General features: G+C 40.8%; 1 protein-coding gene across 1 annotated transcript in view; it reads right to left on the reverse strand.

Annotated features, from left to right (window-relative positions):
* The window catches only part of Glb1l3 (galactosidase beta 1 like 3), a 43494-nt gene extending 24756 nt beyond the window's left edge, over positions 1–18738 (reverse strand). Inside the window, exons 1-8 of the mRNA XM_032910346.1 lie at positions 18633–18738; positions 17897–17998; positions 17531–17743; positions 12624–12692; positions 11390–11485; positions 10043–10151; positions 7946–8038; positions 141–222 (exon numbers count right to left, since the gene is read on the reverse strand). Coding sequence (XP_032766237.1) covers positions 141–222; positions 7946–8038; positions 10043–10151; positions 11390–11485; positions 12624–12692; positions 17531–17743; positions 17897–17998; positions 18633–18646 — 778 coding nt within the window. The 5' untranslated portion in view covers positions 18647–18738. The remainder of the gene's footprint in view (positions 1–140; positions 223–7945; positions 8039–10042; positions 10152–11389; positions 11486–12623; positions 12693–17530; positions 17744–17896; positions 17999–18632) is intronic.
* Positions 18739–19160: the final 422 nt, after the last annotated feature.

Raw genomic sequence — 19160 nt, forward strand, 5'->3', positions numbered from 1 at the left:
TATCAAACCTCTGGGATCCATTTCAATTGACATGAGAAAGAGGATCTTATGTGCATCTGGTTCTCTTGGATACTTGTTTACAGTTTCTGTTGGCTGGTTAAGAGTCTTGGTTGTCCTACAAAATGACTATAAACCAGTACCTCCTTTGACAGAGCCGATCCGAATTCCACTCTCATTATCTGAGGTCAAGAGGAGCTCTACAATCCCTCTATTCAGCATAGCCTGTTGAGAAAATGAACAGTATGAACCCCTTTTCCTTTCTCCCATGGGAAAGAACCAATATTGTAAAACTAGATAACAAAGATAGTTTGCTTCAGATGGAGATAGCGTGAACTACAACAGGTATATACAATGTCTCCCAAACGTGCATATGGTAAAAAGGATTGGTACTCAGCATGACACTTATGGGAGATGGTATATACTTTAGAAAATGGAGAGGTTTTTAGGCCATTGGAGGTATGTTCTGAAAGACAGGTTGTGGTCCATTTCCTTTCCCTCTCCTTGCACTACCAGATCAGGAGGAAGGTGGTTTGATTCTGCCTGGACTCGTGTAGTGATATGCATTGTTTTTCAATATAAGTCCCACTAAAGATAACCAATCATGGACTGGAAATACGAAGCTATGAGTCAAAGTAAGTCTATTCTACTTATAAGTTAGTTATTTCAGGTATTCTTTACTTTCTGGTTGGCATATGTTAATTATACAGGATAGAAGGTTTCATCATGACTTTTCATACATACATATGACTTTTTGCTTGTATGTAAGGTATCTGTTGGAGCAGTGGGAAATTGACTAACACAGAAAGGCTTGAATGTAGAATGACTATCTCCAACTTAGACAATGAATAAATTGTTGTGTTAGGCTCAGCTTGGTGTTGTTCTGGTTCTTGCAATAAAGCAGTGGAGGCCTATGATCCCTGACATCCATGGTAAATGAAAACTGAGTTTCTCAATGGCCATACTACAGAAGTATGTCAATTATAACAAAGAGAGAAAAGATGGTGCTATAATAATGCTTAAAAACTAGGTCCATGCTTCCAGTTTCTGCTTGCACCTGGAGCTGATCCAGTCCCGCATCTCTCTGTACCCAAATCCCATCAGGGAGAGACCTGGACTCTCAGAAGTGCAGACAATCCTGAGAGCTCAGGGGAGACTACTACTTCTGCTCACATTCCTGACACAAGAACCAGACTAGAGCCCTCTGGACCCAGGAAACTAGGAGCAGTCAGGGAAAGGATCTTCTTGGTCTCTGTCTGTGGCCAGAGTTGAAAGCCAGTCCCCAGGAGTTCTAACACAACTGAGAGCAGAGGTAAGGCCAATTCTTCAACTCCAAGGGACATGACTGGAGTCCTCAGGACACACAAACCCAGGAGCAATCTGGGACAGACAATTTTCACTTCTGCCTGGGCTCAGAGATGACCCAGTCCCACAGCTCCCTGTTCCCAGATCCTTCTGGGAAAAAAATGCTTTACAAGAGTGCTGACACACAGGCTTATAGGAGAGTCAAGCCACTGTCAGAGACAGCAAGACAAGCTAATACCAGGGACAACCTAATAGCAAGAGGCAAATGCAGGAACCTAAGCAACAGAAACCAAGATTACTTCGCATCAGAAGAGTCCAGTTCTCCCACCAAAGTAAATACTGGATATCCAAACACACCAGAAAAGCAAGATTTGGATTTAAAATCACATCTCATGATGATGATGAGAACTTTAAGAAGGACATAAATAACTCCCCTAAAGAAATACAGGACAACCAGTAGAGGCCCTTAAGGAGGAAACACAAAAATACCTTGAAGAATTACAGGGAAAACACAACCAAAGAGATGAAGGAATTGAACAAAACCATCCGGGGTATAAAAATGGAAAGACAAATGATAAAGAAATCACAAAGGGAGACGACCCTGGAGATAGAAAACCTAGGGAAAAGATTAGGAGTCATAGACCCAAGCATCACCAACAGAATACAAGAGATAGAAGAGAGAATCTCGGGGGCAGAAGATACCATAGAAAACATTGACACAACAATCAAAGAAAATGTAAAATGCATAAAGCTCCTAACCCCAAACATCCAGAACATCCAGGACACAATGAGAAGATCAAACCTAAGGATAATAGGTATAGAAGAGAGTGAAGACTCCCAACTTAAAGGACAAGTAAATATCTTCAACAAAATTATATAAGAAAACTTCCCTAAACTAAAAAAAGAAATGGTCATAAACATATAAGAAACCTACAGAACTCCAAATAGATTGGACCAGAAAAGAAATTTCTCCTGTCACATAATAGTCAAAACACCAAATGCACAAAACAAAAAAAAAAGAATATTAAAAGCAGTAAGGGGAAAAAGTCAAGTAACATATAAAAGTAAACCTATCAGAATTATAACACCAGAGACTATGAAAGCCAGAAGATCCTAGACAGACTTCATACAGACCGTAAGAGAACACAAATGCCAGCCCAGGCTACAATATCCAGCAAAACTCTCAATTAACATAGATGGAGATACCAAGACTTTCCATGATAAAACTCAATTTACACAATATCTTTCCACAAATGCATCCCTACAAAGGATAATAGATGGAAAATTCCTATACAAAGAGGGAAACTAAACCCTAGAAAAAGTAAAAAAGTAATCTTCTTGCAACAAATCTAAAAGAAGAGAGACATGCAAACATAATTCCACTTCTAACAACAGAAATAACAGGAAACAACAATCACTATTCCTTAATATCTTTTAACATCAATGGACTCAAATTCCCAATAAAAAGGCATAGACTAACAGACTGGATACCTAAAGAGGACCCAGCATTTTGCTGCATACAGGAAACACACCTCAGTAACAAAGACAGACATGACCTCAGAGTAAAAGCCTGGAAAACAATTTTTCAAGTGAATGATCCCAAGAAAGAAGTTAGAGTAGCCATTCTCATATATAATAAAATCGACTTTCAATAAAAAGTTATCAAAAAACATAAGGAAGGACACTTCATATTCATCAAAGGAAAAATCCACCAAGATGAACTCTCAATCCTGAATATCTATGCTCCAAATACAAGGGTACCTACATTCATAAAAGAAGCCTTACTAAAGCTCAAAGCACACATTGTACCTCACACAATAATAGTGGAAATTTTCAACACCCTACTCTCATCAATGAACAGATTATGTAAACAGAAACTAAACAGAGACATAGAGAAACTAACAGAAATTATGAGCTAAATAGATTTAACAGATATTTATAGAACAATTCATCCTAAAACAAAAGAATAGATCTTATTCTCAGCACCTCATGGTACCTTCTCCAAAACTGACTGAATAATAGGTCACAAAACAGGCCTCAACAGATACAAAAAGATTGAAATAATCTCATGCATCCTATCAGATCACCACAGACTAAGGCTGGTCTTCAATAATAACAAAAACAACAGAACTCCCACATACACATGGAAGCTGAACAAAGCTCTACTCAATGACAACTTGTTCAAGGAAAAAAGAAAGAAAGAAATTAAAGATTTTTTAGATTTTTAATGAAAGTGAAGGCAAACAAAACATACCCAAACTTATGGGACACAAGGAAAGCAGTGCATAGCTCTGAGTGCCTCCAAAAAGAAACTGGAGAGAGCATACATTAGCAGCTCGACAGTGAACCTAAAATCTCTAGAATATAAAGAAGCAAATACACCCAAGAGGAGTAGACAGTAGAAAATACTCAAACTCAGGGCTAAAATCAAACAAGTAAAAAACAGAATGAACTATACAAAGAATCAACAAAACCAGGAGCTGTTTCTTGGGGGAAACCAACAAGATAGATAAACCAGATTAACCAGAGGGCACAAAGAGTGTATCCAAATTAACAAAATCAGAAATGAAAAGGGAGAAACTGAGGAAATTTAAAAAAATCATCAGATCCTACTACAAAAGCCTATATACAACAAAACTGGAAAATCTGGAGGAAATCTACAATTTTCTAGACCAATATAGGTATGAAAATTCAATCAGGATCATATAAACCATCTAAACAGTCCCATATCTGCTAAATAAATAGAAGCAGTTATTAAAAGTCCCCTAACCAAAAAGCCAAGGAACAGATGGGTTTAGTGGAGAATTCTATCAGACCTTCATCGAAGGCCTAATACCAATACTGTCCAAACTATTCCACAAAATAGAAACAGAAGGAACACTATTCAACTCCTTCTATGAAGCCACAATTACACTTATACCTAACCACACAAAGACACAACAAAGAAAGAGAACTTCAGACCAATTTTCCTTATGAATATTGATGCAAAAAGACTCAATAAAATTCTTGCAAACTGAATCCAAGAACATATCAAACCATTGTCCATTGTGATCAAGTAGCCTTCATCCCAGGGATGCAGGGATGGTTTAATATATGGAAATCTATCAACATATAATCCACTATATAAACAAACTCAAAGAGAAAAACCACATGATCATCTCATTAGATGCTGAGAAAATATTTAACAAAATTCAACACCCTTTCATGATAAAAGTATTGGAAATATCAGGAATGCAAGCCTGAACATAGTAAAAGCAATATACAGCAAACCAGTAACCAACCTCAAACTAAATGGAGAGAAACTTGAAGCAATCCCACTAAAATCAGGGACTAGACAAGGCTGCCCACTCACTCCCTACTTATTCAATATGGAACTTGTAGTCCTAGCCAGAGGAGTCAAACAACAAAAGGATGTCAAAGGAATACAAATTGGAAAGGAAGAATTCAAAATATCACTATTTGCAGATGAGATGAGAGTATACTTAAGTAACCCCAAAAGTTCCACCAGAGAATTACTAAGCCTGATGAATCCAGCAAAGTGGCTGGGTATAAAATTAACTCAAACAAATCAGTAGCCTTCTTCTACTCAAAGGATAAACAGGCTGAGAAAGAAATTATGGAAACAATACCCTTCACAAAAGTCACAAATAACATAAAATACCTCGGTAAGACTCTAACCAGGCAAGCGAAAGATATATATGATAAGAACTTCAAGTCTCTGAAGAAATTAAAGAAGATCTCAGAAGATGGAAAGATCTCCCATGCTCATGGATTGGCAGGATTAATATAGTAAAAATGGCCATTTTGCCAAAAGCAATCTACAGATTCAATGCAATCCCCATCAAAATTCTAACTCAGTTCCTCATGGAGTTAGAAAAAGCAATTTGCAAATTCATTTGCAATAATAAAAAAAATCAAGGATAGTGAAAACTATCCTCGACAAAATAAAGAACTTCTGAGGGAATTACCATCCCTGACCTCAAGCTGTATTACAGACCAATAGTGATAAAAACTGTATGGTATTTGTACAAGAGAGAAGCAGGTTGATCAATGGAATAGAATCAAAGACCCAGAAATGAACCCACACACATATGGTCACTTGATCTTTAACAAAGGAGCTAAAACCATACAGTAGAAAAAAAAAGATGCATTTTCAACAAATGTTGCTGGTGCAATTGGAAGTCAGCAAATCTATCCATTCTTATCACCCTGCGCAAAGCTCAAGTCCAAATGGATCAGAAACCTCCACATAAAACCAGATAGATACACTCTAACTAATCAGAAGAAAAAGTGGGGAAGAGCCTTGAATGCATGGGCACTGGGGAAAATTTCCTGAACAGAACACCAACAGCTTATGCTTTAAGATCAAGAATCGACAAATGGAATCTCATAAAATTGCAAAGCTTCTGTAAGGCAAAGGACACTGTCACTAGGACAAAAAGGCAACCAACAGATTGGGAAAAGATCTTTACCAATCCTTCATCCATTAGAGACCTGATATCCTATATATACAAAGAACTCAAGAAGTTAGACTCCAGAAAGCCAAATAACCCTATTAAAAATGGGATACAGTGTAGGGGAATGTCAGGGTGGGGAGGTGGGAAGGGGTGTGTGTTTAGGGAGGGGGAATACCCTCATAGAAGAAGGGGGAGAGGGATAGGATAGGGGGTTTATGAATGGGAAACCAGGAAAGGGGACAACATTTGAAATATAAATAAAAAATATCCAATAAGGAAAGAAGAAAATACATAAATAAAATATATATTAAAATATAATGTCCTACTCCAAGGGATACTTCTAAATTTTCTTTTGTTTGTACACCATCACTATCCCCCCACACATACACACACACACACACAAATCCTTCAAGGTTAATTGCATAGTTTTCTGTTTCTAAAACAGGAACTGGCACAAAACAAGGCAATGAGTTCTCAGGGGGATATTAATTGAATACTAAACTCTACAGACACAGAAAGTTGTCCTAAAGAAATAAATTGCATGAAAAAAATAACTAGTTCCATTTTAGACTGAATTTCAAACTAATATGTTTGAAAAGAAGGAAGAAAGGATGGAAAAGAGGGAAGGAGGGGAAAGAATAGAAAGAAAAGGAAAGGAAAGAAAAGAGAAAAGAGAAAAATCTAAGAGGCAGCAGGATCTTATTCTTAGCCTAAGGATTGTTGACCACAGGATGTCTAGAACCTGGCCCTGAGGTCAGCCCTGTCAACATGCCAGTCCTGACAGCAATCTACTGAAGAGACTGACCTCAGAGCCACTGGGCTTATTTTCTAAAATTATTCTCCTTTCCTCTTATTTTGTATTTGTTATCCTACAATATTAACTAGATGCTCATTCTGCTTCTGTTACCTCACTTGACTGCTGCTTGCTCAGGAAGAGAACAAAACAAAAACAACAACAAAAAAATGATATCTTATATAGCAGAAAATCTCTGGAGTTGAGACAATTGTGGTTTGTGCCTTTAAAACTTCCAGCACCTGTCTTGCACGTTTGCAGCAGCTCTCGGATGTGCAAAGAAGGCCATTGCCACACCATTGCTATAGATAAACTTGTTTTTTTCTAATCTTTTAAATTATTTTGTCTGGTGGTCTCAAATTCTGCAATACTATCAGGGAGAGGCCAACCCTGTTAGGTCCTAAGGGTACGAATGAACTTCACAGAGCTTGAATTCTATGTGGATTCTATCAACATAAATGAGAGAGCCCAGTATGTCTGGAGCAAGGGGGAGCTATATTCTGAAAACACTGCTTGAACCACACATCCTGGAAATCAGACAGATGGCTCAGAAAGCATGAGGGCTTCCCTGTGTACCTATTATGCCACATGCAATCATAGACACTAAGTGGTAACTGTTAGTGTTGCTATTGTTGCTATTGAGATAGGGCTTCCTATAGCCTAAGCTGCCTTCGAACTTGCTCTGTAGCTGGGGATGCTCTTGAGCTCTTGATCCTCCTGCCTCTGCCTCTGCCTCTGCCTCTGCCTCTGCCTCTGCCTCTGCCTCTGCCTCTGCCTCTGCCTCTGCCTCTGCCTCTGCCTCTGCCTCTGCCCCTGCCCCTGCCCCTGCCCCTGCCCCTGCCCCTGCCCCTGCCCCTGCCTCTGCCTCCTACAGGTGTACATGACCACACCCAGCTCAATATCTTTTTTTAAAAAATCAAGAAAAAAATAATATTAGCTGAACAACAATTACTGAGTTCGGGCCACTCATTCCCAGTTTCTATGTTGTAAGTAAACAAAACTTAGATGGATCAGAAAGCTCCTGAAATGGGAGATTCTCAAGGCGTCTCTCCAAGATTACATAAGCAGTAACACCTACTGTGAGGGGACACTATAACAGGTCAAATTATCTGCAAGTCATGTGGCAAGTTCCATGTCTGGCTTTTCAGGGATGCATCAATCTTTGAAGCACCCATGCTCCTATAAGGAACTCCAATAAACTCACTGACTCACTAAGCTAGACTTGGGTGGAATTACCTCTTCATTCTTCTATCCGTATTTTAGTGCATCTGTTCACGTCTCTCCGAGGAAAGTCACATACCACCCACAAGGCTGGCAGTCAGAGATGCATTTCAGAAAGGCACAACATTAAAAAGAAGCCATAAAAGTATAGATGCAAAGCAACTATCCTTACCTTCTTAATGTACTCCATGTAATTCTTATCATTTCGAAATGAACCATATTCATTCTCTACTTGGACAGCAATAACAGGGCCACCACGGCGGTACTGAGAAGCAAACACATGACAGATGAAGAACAATCTTTCCGTTGGAGCAAAAGCCTGGAGTCCAGGATGCTAATAAAGAGACCAGAACTGACATGGTGCTTTCTCTCAGATCTGCTGGAGACGGGCACCTTCATTTATCCCTAGGCACAAAAGCTCCTGAAGGTGTCATACCTTTCATAATATTTTATGGTTATAGGAGCAAGAGTTTATTTTCTATTTCTCATATTCATTAGTTATGAGCTCTCAAACCCACAAACTCATTTCCATATCTCCAAGTCCAAACTCACTATCCATCTGCCTTCGCACCTAATCCATCGCACAGGCTTCCTCTCCACTCCCCACAACCCCTGTGAGCAGGTGCTTCATACAGCTCCCTCTCTTTTATGCATCCTCATCTTTTCCCTTCTAAACAGACTGGTTTTCATTGTTCCCATCACCAGGGGAGCTGCACAGAGCCTGTGCTCAATAAGAAATAACTGGGAGTTATAAATATCCAGGAAGAAAGCAGTTGGCTTCATAAATCAGTCTCACCCTCAGCTGCAAGAATGACATTTTCAAACAGCCTTTTGGAAAATTCCTGAGAACTGGTTATCTTTCTTGTCTCCGGCTATACCAAGCAGTTTATTATTTAACTCACAATCATATTTTTTGAAGAGACATTTTATATTTTACTTATCAAACCAAAGGATATTACAAAACCTTACAAATGGTCTTACAAATGGTATGGCATTATATAGGGACATTCTTGTCCTTCTCAGTCTGTGCTGCAGACTAACAATTGAAAATGAAAGACACTATTTTCTCCAAACATTAGGGATCCTATAAAGAGCGGAAGTGCACAGTGCTTTTCCCACTGGGAGATACCAAACCAGAATCAGTAGTCACATAGACACAAACGGATGCTTCATGAAATCAACCATATCATGTATGATAGCATAAAAGTGAAAACTTCCAATATCGGGAAAAGGGCAAATGCATGCCATCTATATTACTGTGCAGCACTGTACAGGGATCAAGAAGAGTGGCAATTTTCAGATGCAGTTTCTCAAGTGACAAGAAAACACATATAGGAAGTTCTGTGCTTTGTGTTATAAGAACATGCAAAATTGGGGGGTTATATAAAAGTATGGTTAAGAAAAATGCTTGTATCCTACAAAGACAAATAAATTGTCTTTATGAGAGGAATTTTATTTTACCATTTTACACACACACATGCACACACACACACACACACACACACACACACACACACACACACACACACACACACACTGCATTTTCCCCAGAATTTACCAGTTAAAATAACAGGAATAATTTAGAGTGGCCATTGTCTATGAACTCATCAGTGAACTTAGCAGGTATCAGGTACACACAGACAACTGGAGAGACCTTTTGTATCATCCCTGTCTCATATGATGTCTTTTTAGAAAGTCTGGTGCAAAGCCACAATGACCAATGCAAGATTCTATGCTTAACTTGAGGGTCTAGATCTTATCTGTAAGAAAATCTGTTTTGTAGCCTAGAGTGGCTGGGAATTCCCTACTGGATGGTGAGCCACAAGTATTTCTCCAAAGTGAAGGTTGTTAGATCACCTAGCTTCCAGCAGACCCCCTCCCCCATCAGAAATCAGGCCAAGGTCTCTTGTGCTGTCTGAGACAGAGAATAAAATATGTTGTGGCAGTCTAAATTACAATCTTACTCCAGTGTTTTCCTGCCTTGTGACTCTTGGCATACAGGCTTGTTCAAGCTAGTCACTTAGTACAGAGCTCACCTGACCTCTCCAAACACAAAACAATAAAATTTACAATAGTTATAAACTCCCCTGTTCTTTAGAATTGGAAATTCATCCTCTAAGATGCTATCATGCTGCCTGTGGTACAATGCCAATGCTCTGCTAACTTCAGTATTTGACTTTTCTAACCCTGCTAATAAAGTGCTTTCATTTTCTACAAGACTTCTCCCACCTGCTTTATATATATATAAACTTAGAAGGGACATTTTCACCTGGAGAGGAAGTATTTTGGGAATCAGATGATCAAAATAGTTATCAACAGCCTCAATAAAGTCCTTGTTGGTTGTTCTCAGACTTGACCCAGGATTGCGCAGAAGCCAGCTAGGGACAAGAAGCAAAACATTAGTATGTGAAGCAGGAAGCAGGAAAGAGGTTGGGTCTGGCCAGCTGAGCACAGCAGATGGCCCTGCTCAGAGCTGCCTATGGCTTGGATGTTTTCTCTGCCCACCCAATGACCATAGCACCAAGATGCTCAAACACTTCAGGGGATCCGTATCATACGGGCTTTTCACAATATCCTTAAAACCTCCAGAGATGTGTGAGAAACAGGCCATCCCTGTCTCAAGGCACTTTAGATCTTCCCAGCTCTAATAAGTCAGGTTGAAAGACTGACCCCGGCAATGCTTCCAAGTCCTAGCTTTTCTTCCATGCTTCCCAGAACTCCATTTTCCTTTGGTTCTTTAGAATATGATCCTTAGCCCTTCACTGGATCTCTACTCCTCAGGCACAGGGACACATTTTCGTGGAATACCTAAGACTTCAGGTAGAAGCATAGTTCACAGACCAATGAACTGGGAAGAGAGGGGCTGGGCTCCTGAAAGTATTCAAGCAGGACCTGGTTTCCCCAACACTCCTGCAATTTACGATCATCATTTTTCTATGCATCACCCACTTGTAGCGGAGCCTTATGTTAAAGAAAAGTTTTCTTTTGTTCTCTAACTTTAGGAGCAATGAGGCTCACATGAAAGCAGAACCTAGAAGGACGAGTGTCCCGTCACTGAGAAGGGTGACAGAAGAGGACACTGTGCCTCTATCTGCTGGGCTGAGAGTAGGTGGCATGATAGAAGGAGAAGCTAGAAAAGCGAGAAGACAGGGAGGAGTTGAGATCTCAGTGTGTGGGTAAAGGTCACCCGCATTGAGCCAGAGACACATCTGAGGTCTCTAGAAGGAGCGCAGTACTGGTCATCATATTCCTCTAGAGCCTTGCGTCCCTTTCTTTCAGCTCATGAAAAGAATGCAGATGGCCATTACACCTTTTCTGTGGAGCAACAGGATGGCGAGTCCTGCATTGCTACATCTGTCTTTGCACTGATCTTAATCGCCACATGTTCAATGCACCAAGATCCACATCACAAGTGTGCTTCTGGAAACCAGGATGGCAGTGGCATCCAAACCTCCCCCACCACTCTAGACATCATTCCACTGTCAGGGCAGGAAGGACAGAGTTCAACTCAGGACAACTAGTGACAGTGACAACCATTCTTACTGGCTTGGAAAAATTACTTATTGCAGAGTAAAACACATTACTAAGTCACAACATGGACTCTGGGGTAGCTCACCTAGGTAATCCACCCAAGTCAACCTCGGCACAGATGTATGGCCCTGGACGAAGAATCACCCACAGCCCAAGAGTCTTAGCCAGCAAAACATATGCCCTAGAAAGAGAAACAAAGTCACCGCTTTGGGTATGAGCCAAAGAGGTTGGGTATAGAGGGAGCCCACAGATACATCAGGGTGTAGAGATGTCCTCTGTCTTCCTTGTATTTCTCTTTCAACAAGATGTGAGGTTGGGGGAAAGGAGAACCCTTCTCCTCAGACAAACCTTATAGGCATAATGTTCTTGTGCACTCTGTAAAAATTATCCTTGTATTATTCACATGCTGACTTCTGTGCCCCCATATCTGGTCAAAATGCTTATTCTGAGAATCTTCTCTCGCAATGTTGTATAAACATTGCTCCCAAATTATTGCCTGATTGGTTAATAAAGTTAGCCGATCAGCCAATGACTGAGTAGCAGAGAGAATAGGGCTAGACTTCCTCCCAGCTGGGGAAGTTAGGAGGGAGGTGGTGAGGGTTATCCACAGGGAGAGAGTCCAGGGGACAGGATGAGAGAACACCTGGAGCACAGAGAGCCAGGTCAGCACTAAAACCTAAGTATCACAGGGATTTTGACTGGGGGGTAATCAGATTAGTTTAGGGGGTATAAAAAAATACTGCTTAGTTGTTGCACCCTTAAAGCTGTAGAAATAAATCTAGTCTCAGTATCAAGTATTTGGGAGCTAATTGGGTTAAGAGGAAAACTGCATAGCACAGTTATTTAAAAAACCATTGACAAAACACAGCTAGGGAATTGTTGCAACTGGTAGGTAGCCAGAGACCCTGTGAGCTGGATCTTCACTAGCTCCAGGCATCACCATCCCCAGAGCTCTACTGGAGGGATCACACTAGGTACAGGGGAATTGTCTCCAGCATCAGTCTTGCTAATCTGAGGCAGGCCCAATCCCAACTCAGGTGTATTGGCTCCTCTATAGCCTGGTAGCATCTGGTGTCTTAGATCTCTAGTTTCAGTGAAATGGGGGCTCAGAATCTTCAAGATGAAAAGACATGGCTCGGGAATATCCAAATTCTGGTTGTAGACCCTGCAAACAAGACTTCAGACTCATGCCCTCTCTGTTCTCAAAGCAGAGCTGAGACATACTGAAGGCTTCTCTTCAATCTCAAGTGTCTGCCCCCCACCCCACCCCCAGGAATATCCTTCTTGGGTCAGCTCACAGAGGCAGAAAGACCACATACTCCAAGTCCAGGATCTCAGAGAAATCAAATTTCCCCCTCTCTTGCTCATGGAGATTCCACGGGATGTAGCTGGAAGAGGGGACAGAGAAATACAATAAGCATCATATTTCCCCCTATTCATAGTGACCAGACCAAGCTCCAGCATGTCTCTATGTTTCATTGAGTTGGTTTCCAATGAAAATTAACCTTTGCTATACAGACAGGTCCATGTTTTCTCTATTATCCAAATATGTTTCAATATGCCAATTACCCTAGGTTTATGTATTTTTCTCTCACAGACCTACTCTTTAAAATAATTGGCAAGCACATAAAGCAAACGGGAAAACATAATAAAATGTATAAAACTCTTAATAATTATCTCTAAGAATTAATTAAAATAAGAATAGTCAAATAGTGTCTACAAGCCAATAGGATAAAGGACAGTCCAGCTTTTCAATCTCAGCAAGGAAAGAGCCAGCCAGGGCCAGCACCCATAGGGTTAGGTGTACCCCACATCAAAGTACAAGTTCAAGATTTGTTCTTGCTATGTGATTCTGTGTGTATCAATGACACAGTTTGGCGCGCAGTGTTCCTAACCTAATTTCCCATGAGCTCTGATTCTTTAAGATGGAGGAATGAAAATGTTGGTCTGTTGAAAATAATACCCATAGTAATATTTATAGTTGTAGTTTGTGAGAACACAGTGAAAGTGATAAATGCTACTGATATGTGACTAAGGAAAATGTATGGAAAAAAATAAAAAATATGTAGGTAAGATAAAAATTGCTCCTCCAACTAATAGCAAGCAAATGTATTCTGAATTTGCAAATAGATGTGGCCAGAAATAAAAAGGGAGAAGAAAGATCCATCCAGCACATACACTATCACGACTTTCTATCCTCTTAAGTACACAGCATTGAGTAAAGAGAGAAGAGATGTCTGAGAGAGAAGATGGATGAGTCAGCTTTGCAGCCAGAGTTGGAGGAATGAAATGCCTAAGAAACAAAGGCAATGAACAGCAAAGGAATGATAGCATATAGATTTCAATAAACAACTGAACGTCAGGTCTGTGTGGAGATGTCAAGGAGAGCAAGTGCTTGTCCCACAAGTGTGAGGACAAGAGTGAAAAATCTCCAGAACTCACAAATATAAAACCCACAAGTGTAGCTCAATCATCTTTCACCACTGTGGTCCTACAGGGGAGGAGTGGACAGGAAAAGTTCCAGAAACACATGAGCCACTTATCATGGCAAACACAGTGAAAAGAATAAGACCCCTGCCTTAAATAAGGTAGAAGATGAGGACTGGTACCTAGGCTATTTCTGACATTCATGCATGCACTATGGCACATGTGCACATGCATACACATACACATATGCATGGTATACACAAACACATACATACAGCAGGATCTAATAAATACACAAAAATCTATTAATCGACAAATTTATATGGAGGATTGTTGAGACTAGGTTTCAATACCTTTTGTAGCCTAAGATGGCTTCCAACTCATCACTCTCCTGCCTCAGCCCTTCGGTGTTCTGGGACTATGGCATATCTACCATACCGCACCTGGCTATATCCTGTTTCAAAAGTGAACTGAAAACTATCAACAGAGACTATCAAAGTAGATTTCATCATATTCCAAAAGTTCCATGGTACAACAAAATTAGAAGATGACAGCTAAAATTTTTTTTTTAAAGATAAAAATGAGGAGAGACAAATAAAAGAAAACCTATCTCCAAGTAGCTAATGGGTGAAGAAGAAAAGTACAACAAAATTTATAAAATATTTGAAGTAAATGTCTTTTCAAGCAGCATATTTAACTCAGAAGGAAAAGGTGTAAGGAGAGGTGATATTAAGTGAGATGAAAAGGACATGGGGATTTGTGTGTGGCTCAGAAAATTGTGAACCAGAAAAGCTAATAGACGGAAACGATCAACAAGGCTGCAAACTCCTTGTTTAAAAAGACAAAAAAGCACAGGAGCTTGAAAAGGAGAAAATAGCCCAATTACACAATACAAAATAGAACAGAAAGGGAAAGACATAGACAAATGGGATACACTCAGGAGAAAGAGAAGACATGATTTCATAATCACTGAAGGTGTCTGAGTCACCACCTCATAGCCGTAGATTACATCACAGGATCTTACAGGTAAATCCTAATGAGCATTCACTGTAAGGGTAAGTCTATATAAGTCATTTTCAAAGAGTAGAAAAAGATTAACACAGTGACCTTGTTTATGAGGCTGAGATGAAGTATGTATAAGAGCACACATAAAATTTAAATCAATTTCAGTTATAGCTATAGATGAACATATTTAAAAATACACCTCTACTAAACTGAGTCTACTGGTCAATGGGTGCATGTACACCTGTGTTGGTCTTATAATTAGTTTATTCAAGGACTCAAGGTAACTAAATATAAGCAAATTTGTAAATGTAAACTACCAGTTCAAGAGAAGAAAGGAAAAGATTATATGATGTCACTAATAGCTCTCAGTAAAACTCAGTAATTATAGGCTGGGGTTTTAACCCAGCAGTAGATTGCTTGCTGGTGTCTGCAAAGTTTTATTACTTGTGTTGCAAAAACTAAAGAAACTCAATTATTCCTGACTAAATCATTGGTGTGTCAAGTGAGCCACTAAGTCAGTTTGCTGCCTCTCAACTTCACGTTTCCTTTCGTTGGTTTCAACGAGTAGGTGTTAAGCTTTGCCAACAAAGCATGGTGGAGGACTCACAAGAGGAAGGGTCTCTGAGGCTCAAGCCATGCTGTATTGCTTTGATCCTGTAGGATGGATGATGAACAGAGTGTGGATATAGGAGGTCAACTGGAGAGGGGGCTTTCTTGTTTTTAATTCTCTATTTACTATAACCCATGCTGACCAATGAAGAATTAAAAAGGCAATGTGAAGTTAAATGTTCTCACATCCATATCATTAGCATTTATTATAGATGCAAAACACCATATACTACATTGCATTTTGCTGATAACTTCTGCATTCTTTCTCTTTCCATACATTAGCGATTGAGTTTCACAGGACTGAATTTATCCTTTGATTGATGTTTCTTAATAGAACTTCATGAGTTGACCATATAAGTAACAGACTTCCCTAGTTGATAAAAAAATATAATAAAGTAGAAAATCCAGAAGAAGAAGAAGAAAAAGAGGAAAAGAATGAGGAAGAAGAACAAAGGGAAGGAGGGAAGAAGAGAAGGAGGGAGGGAGGGAGGGAGGGAGGGAGGGGAGGAGGGAAGGAGGGAAGGAAAGAGGCAATCATTAACAGTCTTATCTATGAAAACTGCAGGCTCTAATATCACAAGCCTGGCAAGATGTGCCCATTGACCCAAAATGGAATGAATGTTCTTCTACTGGATTTGAGGCCTACGTCACAGGAGGTACCTCATGCCTACTACTACAAACCCAAGCAGATGGTTATAAAAATCATAGGCTACAGGGAGGAAACTATTACTATCAGTTTGCTAAATAGAAATACGGTATATATTTTTCTTTGGGTGGTTTTTTGTTCTGTTTTGTTTTTTTCCTTTTATTGAAAACAGATTCTTCTCACATCATATATTCTAGCTACAGCTTTCCCTCCCTCTACTCCTCCCATTTCCTTCCCAGTTTGCATCCAGATTCACTCCCTTTCTGTTTCTCATTAGAAAAGAAAAGGCTTTTAAGAGGTAATAAAATATAACAATATACAATATAATAAGAGAAAAAAATAGGACACAACAAACAAACTGAAGTAAAAGAACCCAAGAGAAGGCACATAAGTCAAGAACTGCTCATTTGTACACTCAGGAATTAAAAGTAAACCCACTAAGCCGTAAGTCACAGCATAAATAAAATAAAACTAACTTCTAAAGACTCACGTTTGTACCCATAGATCAGTGCTGCTCTCAGCTTTCGCTGGAGAATTTCTAATAGCAGCAGCTGGTCGAAGTGCTAAGAATAGGGAATGCTTTAGAGCTCAATTCTAAAAGGCTTGCCTACATCACCCCTCCAAAGCTCAGGAAACATCACCAGGGAGGAGGAGGGACAAGTGGAAGAGTCAAAGGATGGGCAGGTGTGTGACAAACAAGTTTTTCTGGCTACCTCATGACCATTGCACCCCTGAGCTCAGTAGAGCTGTGATTACCTGCACAAGACCATCACAAGACTGGACCTGTCCTCATTTCATCATCGAAAAAGGAAAGGTTTGTGGAAATGACAGGAAATGGCAGTTAATGGTGGCTAGGGAAAAGGACTTCACTTCCTTTAGTGATGTAGCCACAGGTAAGTTCCCCATGTCCCAAGAAATAACCTCCCACTCATGCTCATGCAAGGGACCCTAACTAAACTGAATCTGTCACACACACGAAGATGTGAAAATAGGAACAGTATTTGCTGGAAAGAGGGGTTTCAGGAGGAAGTTGGGGTTTAAGAATGAAATGGAAGGTGAAAATGACCAAAATTCATATATTTATATCAGGGAATAAAAACCAACAAATAATATGTAGCTCTTCTAGAAGTTTCAGATTAAGATCTTTTTGTTTACATCACTAAAAATAAGAATAATACTAAAATGTGTATCTGTAAGTAAATTGTATGCTTACATACACATACATACACATTTACTACATAGACACATACACATACATGTCTTCAGCATGTCACTAAGGCTACTGGCTCATAAATGATCCAATGGCTTTTGCTGGAAAAGTACCCATCCTCTCATCAACTTTATCCAAAGCTTTTATTGAAGAGCAAACTAAGTATGGTATTTAAGTGGCAACTGGACACAAATATAAAAGGACCTGCTGGAAACGGCTGCTCTATAGCTAAATCTTCATATCGTGCTCTCAAAAATGGAACCCCAATTTTGCCAGTCTGCATCTGTCTGTTGGGACATATGTTGTGAAGGCTGAAGTGGGGTACTCACGTAGTGACAGTGTTAAATCCACAGGCCTGGAGCTTCAGCAAGCGGTCCTTCCAATACTCCCTGGGCACCCGGAAGTAGTGTATGGAGCCTCCAACTATCATGAATTTGTGGCCTTCCAGGGTGAAGTATGCTTGGCCATGAGCATTGGTTTCAGTGCTAAGTCCTACAGATCTCTTTTTCAGCTTGGAGGGGTTCAGATAAGACCAACTGAACCTAGGTTGGAGGGAATAAGGAAAAGGGGTATGCAGAAACTGCTGTAAACCTCTGCGGCAGCGAGGCTTGTGTTAGCAGACACACTGGACCACTGGTGCCCCTTATTTTCCCCAGGAAAAGGGATGAAGCTTCCCGCTCCCTACTCACACCAACCTGGCAGGAGACTTAAATGAGTCCTCTGAGCGAGGAGCAAAACCTGGTAAGACTAGTGGCAGGAACAAAATGGCCATGATTCTCTTCCAGGAACAATGCTTGCTGTAAGGAAAAGAGACAATGACAAGGGAAACATGGTGGACCCTTGAGTCACGAGGACTAGAAAGTCGCTTCAGAACCTTCTAGAGGCCCGTGGCAAAGGGCATCAATTACAGGCATTCTCTGAGAGAACCCGGGATAAGGGAGGCTGTAGCTCCACCCGAGTCCCCCAATTCCAGGACTCCCACAAATCCTCTCCCCATAGGACATATCACAACAGGACAAAGCTGGGCACTAATCAGGGAGAGATTCAGGAAAAGTGGGCCACGCCATGAACAGGATCCAGGGAGGCTAGGAGAATGTAAACAAAGCACTCCCTCATTCTCCCCATTCTCAGCTCCCTGTCCTGTCCAGAGTCAATGTGCAGACCCTCACTGGGGTAGGGTACAGAGGGATCTGCAGAGGGAAGAGCTGGGACGGAGAGACTTGAAAAGAAAGTCCTGGATACTAGCACCACAAATCCTTGTGCATGACTGACTGGAATCTGCAGAATACCGCGTGGGAGATCTAGAAGCCTCCAGATGAGCATGCTCAGGATGTTGGGGTTGCGGGAGTTCAGGAGACGCATGTGCCTCAAAGAGCTGGCAGGGCTGGGGTCTCCGACTCTAGCAACTTCAGGGGAAGCAGAAAGGGTCACCTGAGGTATGCCATCTCTGGAAGCCAGGGATGCGAAGGTCCTTGCAGCTCCTGCTCTCTCGGGTGCCTCAGACACACGATCTCCAGTCAGGCCCGATGCAGTGCAGATGACTGGGTGAAAATACGTCAAGAATTAGGACGGGGAGGTAGGGAGGTGATATCCCACAATCTTGACATCACAGTGCTACAATAGGCTTGTGGCCAGTGTCTAGATCCAGGGTTTTCAGAAACAGTGTTCACAAGAAGCTATTGTCTCTGGACCCTGTATGGCAGAGCCTACAAGGTGACCTGGCCTCCCTTTGTCCCCAGACGCCTCTCGGCACTGGGAATAAAAAGGGAGGACCATCAGGGTTATCTTGGCCTTGGCTTCCTCAATCTGTGTCTGGAGCCAGCTGGCTCACAACACAAAGATCAGAGAGAAGAAGGAGTAAGAATTGAGGACTCCAGGAAATTCATACAACTGATAAGTGCTTTCAAACAAACTAACAGTTTACAAAATCCAGTCTTCCAACACACCAAAGACAGACTG

Source organism: Rattus rattus, chromosome 8 (genome assembly GCF_011064425.1).
Source record: "Rattus rattus isolate New Zealand chromosome 8, Rrattus_CSIRO_v1, whole genome shotgun sequence".
NCBI lineage: Eukaryota > Metazoa > Chordata > Mammalia > Rodentia > Muridae > Rattus > Rattus rattus.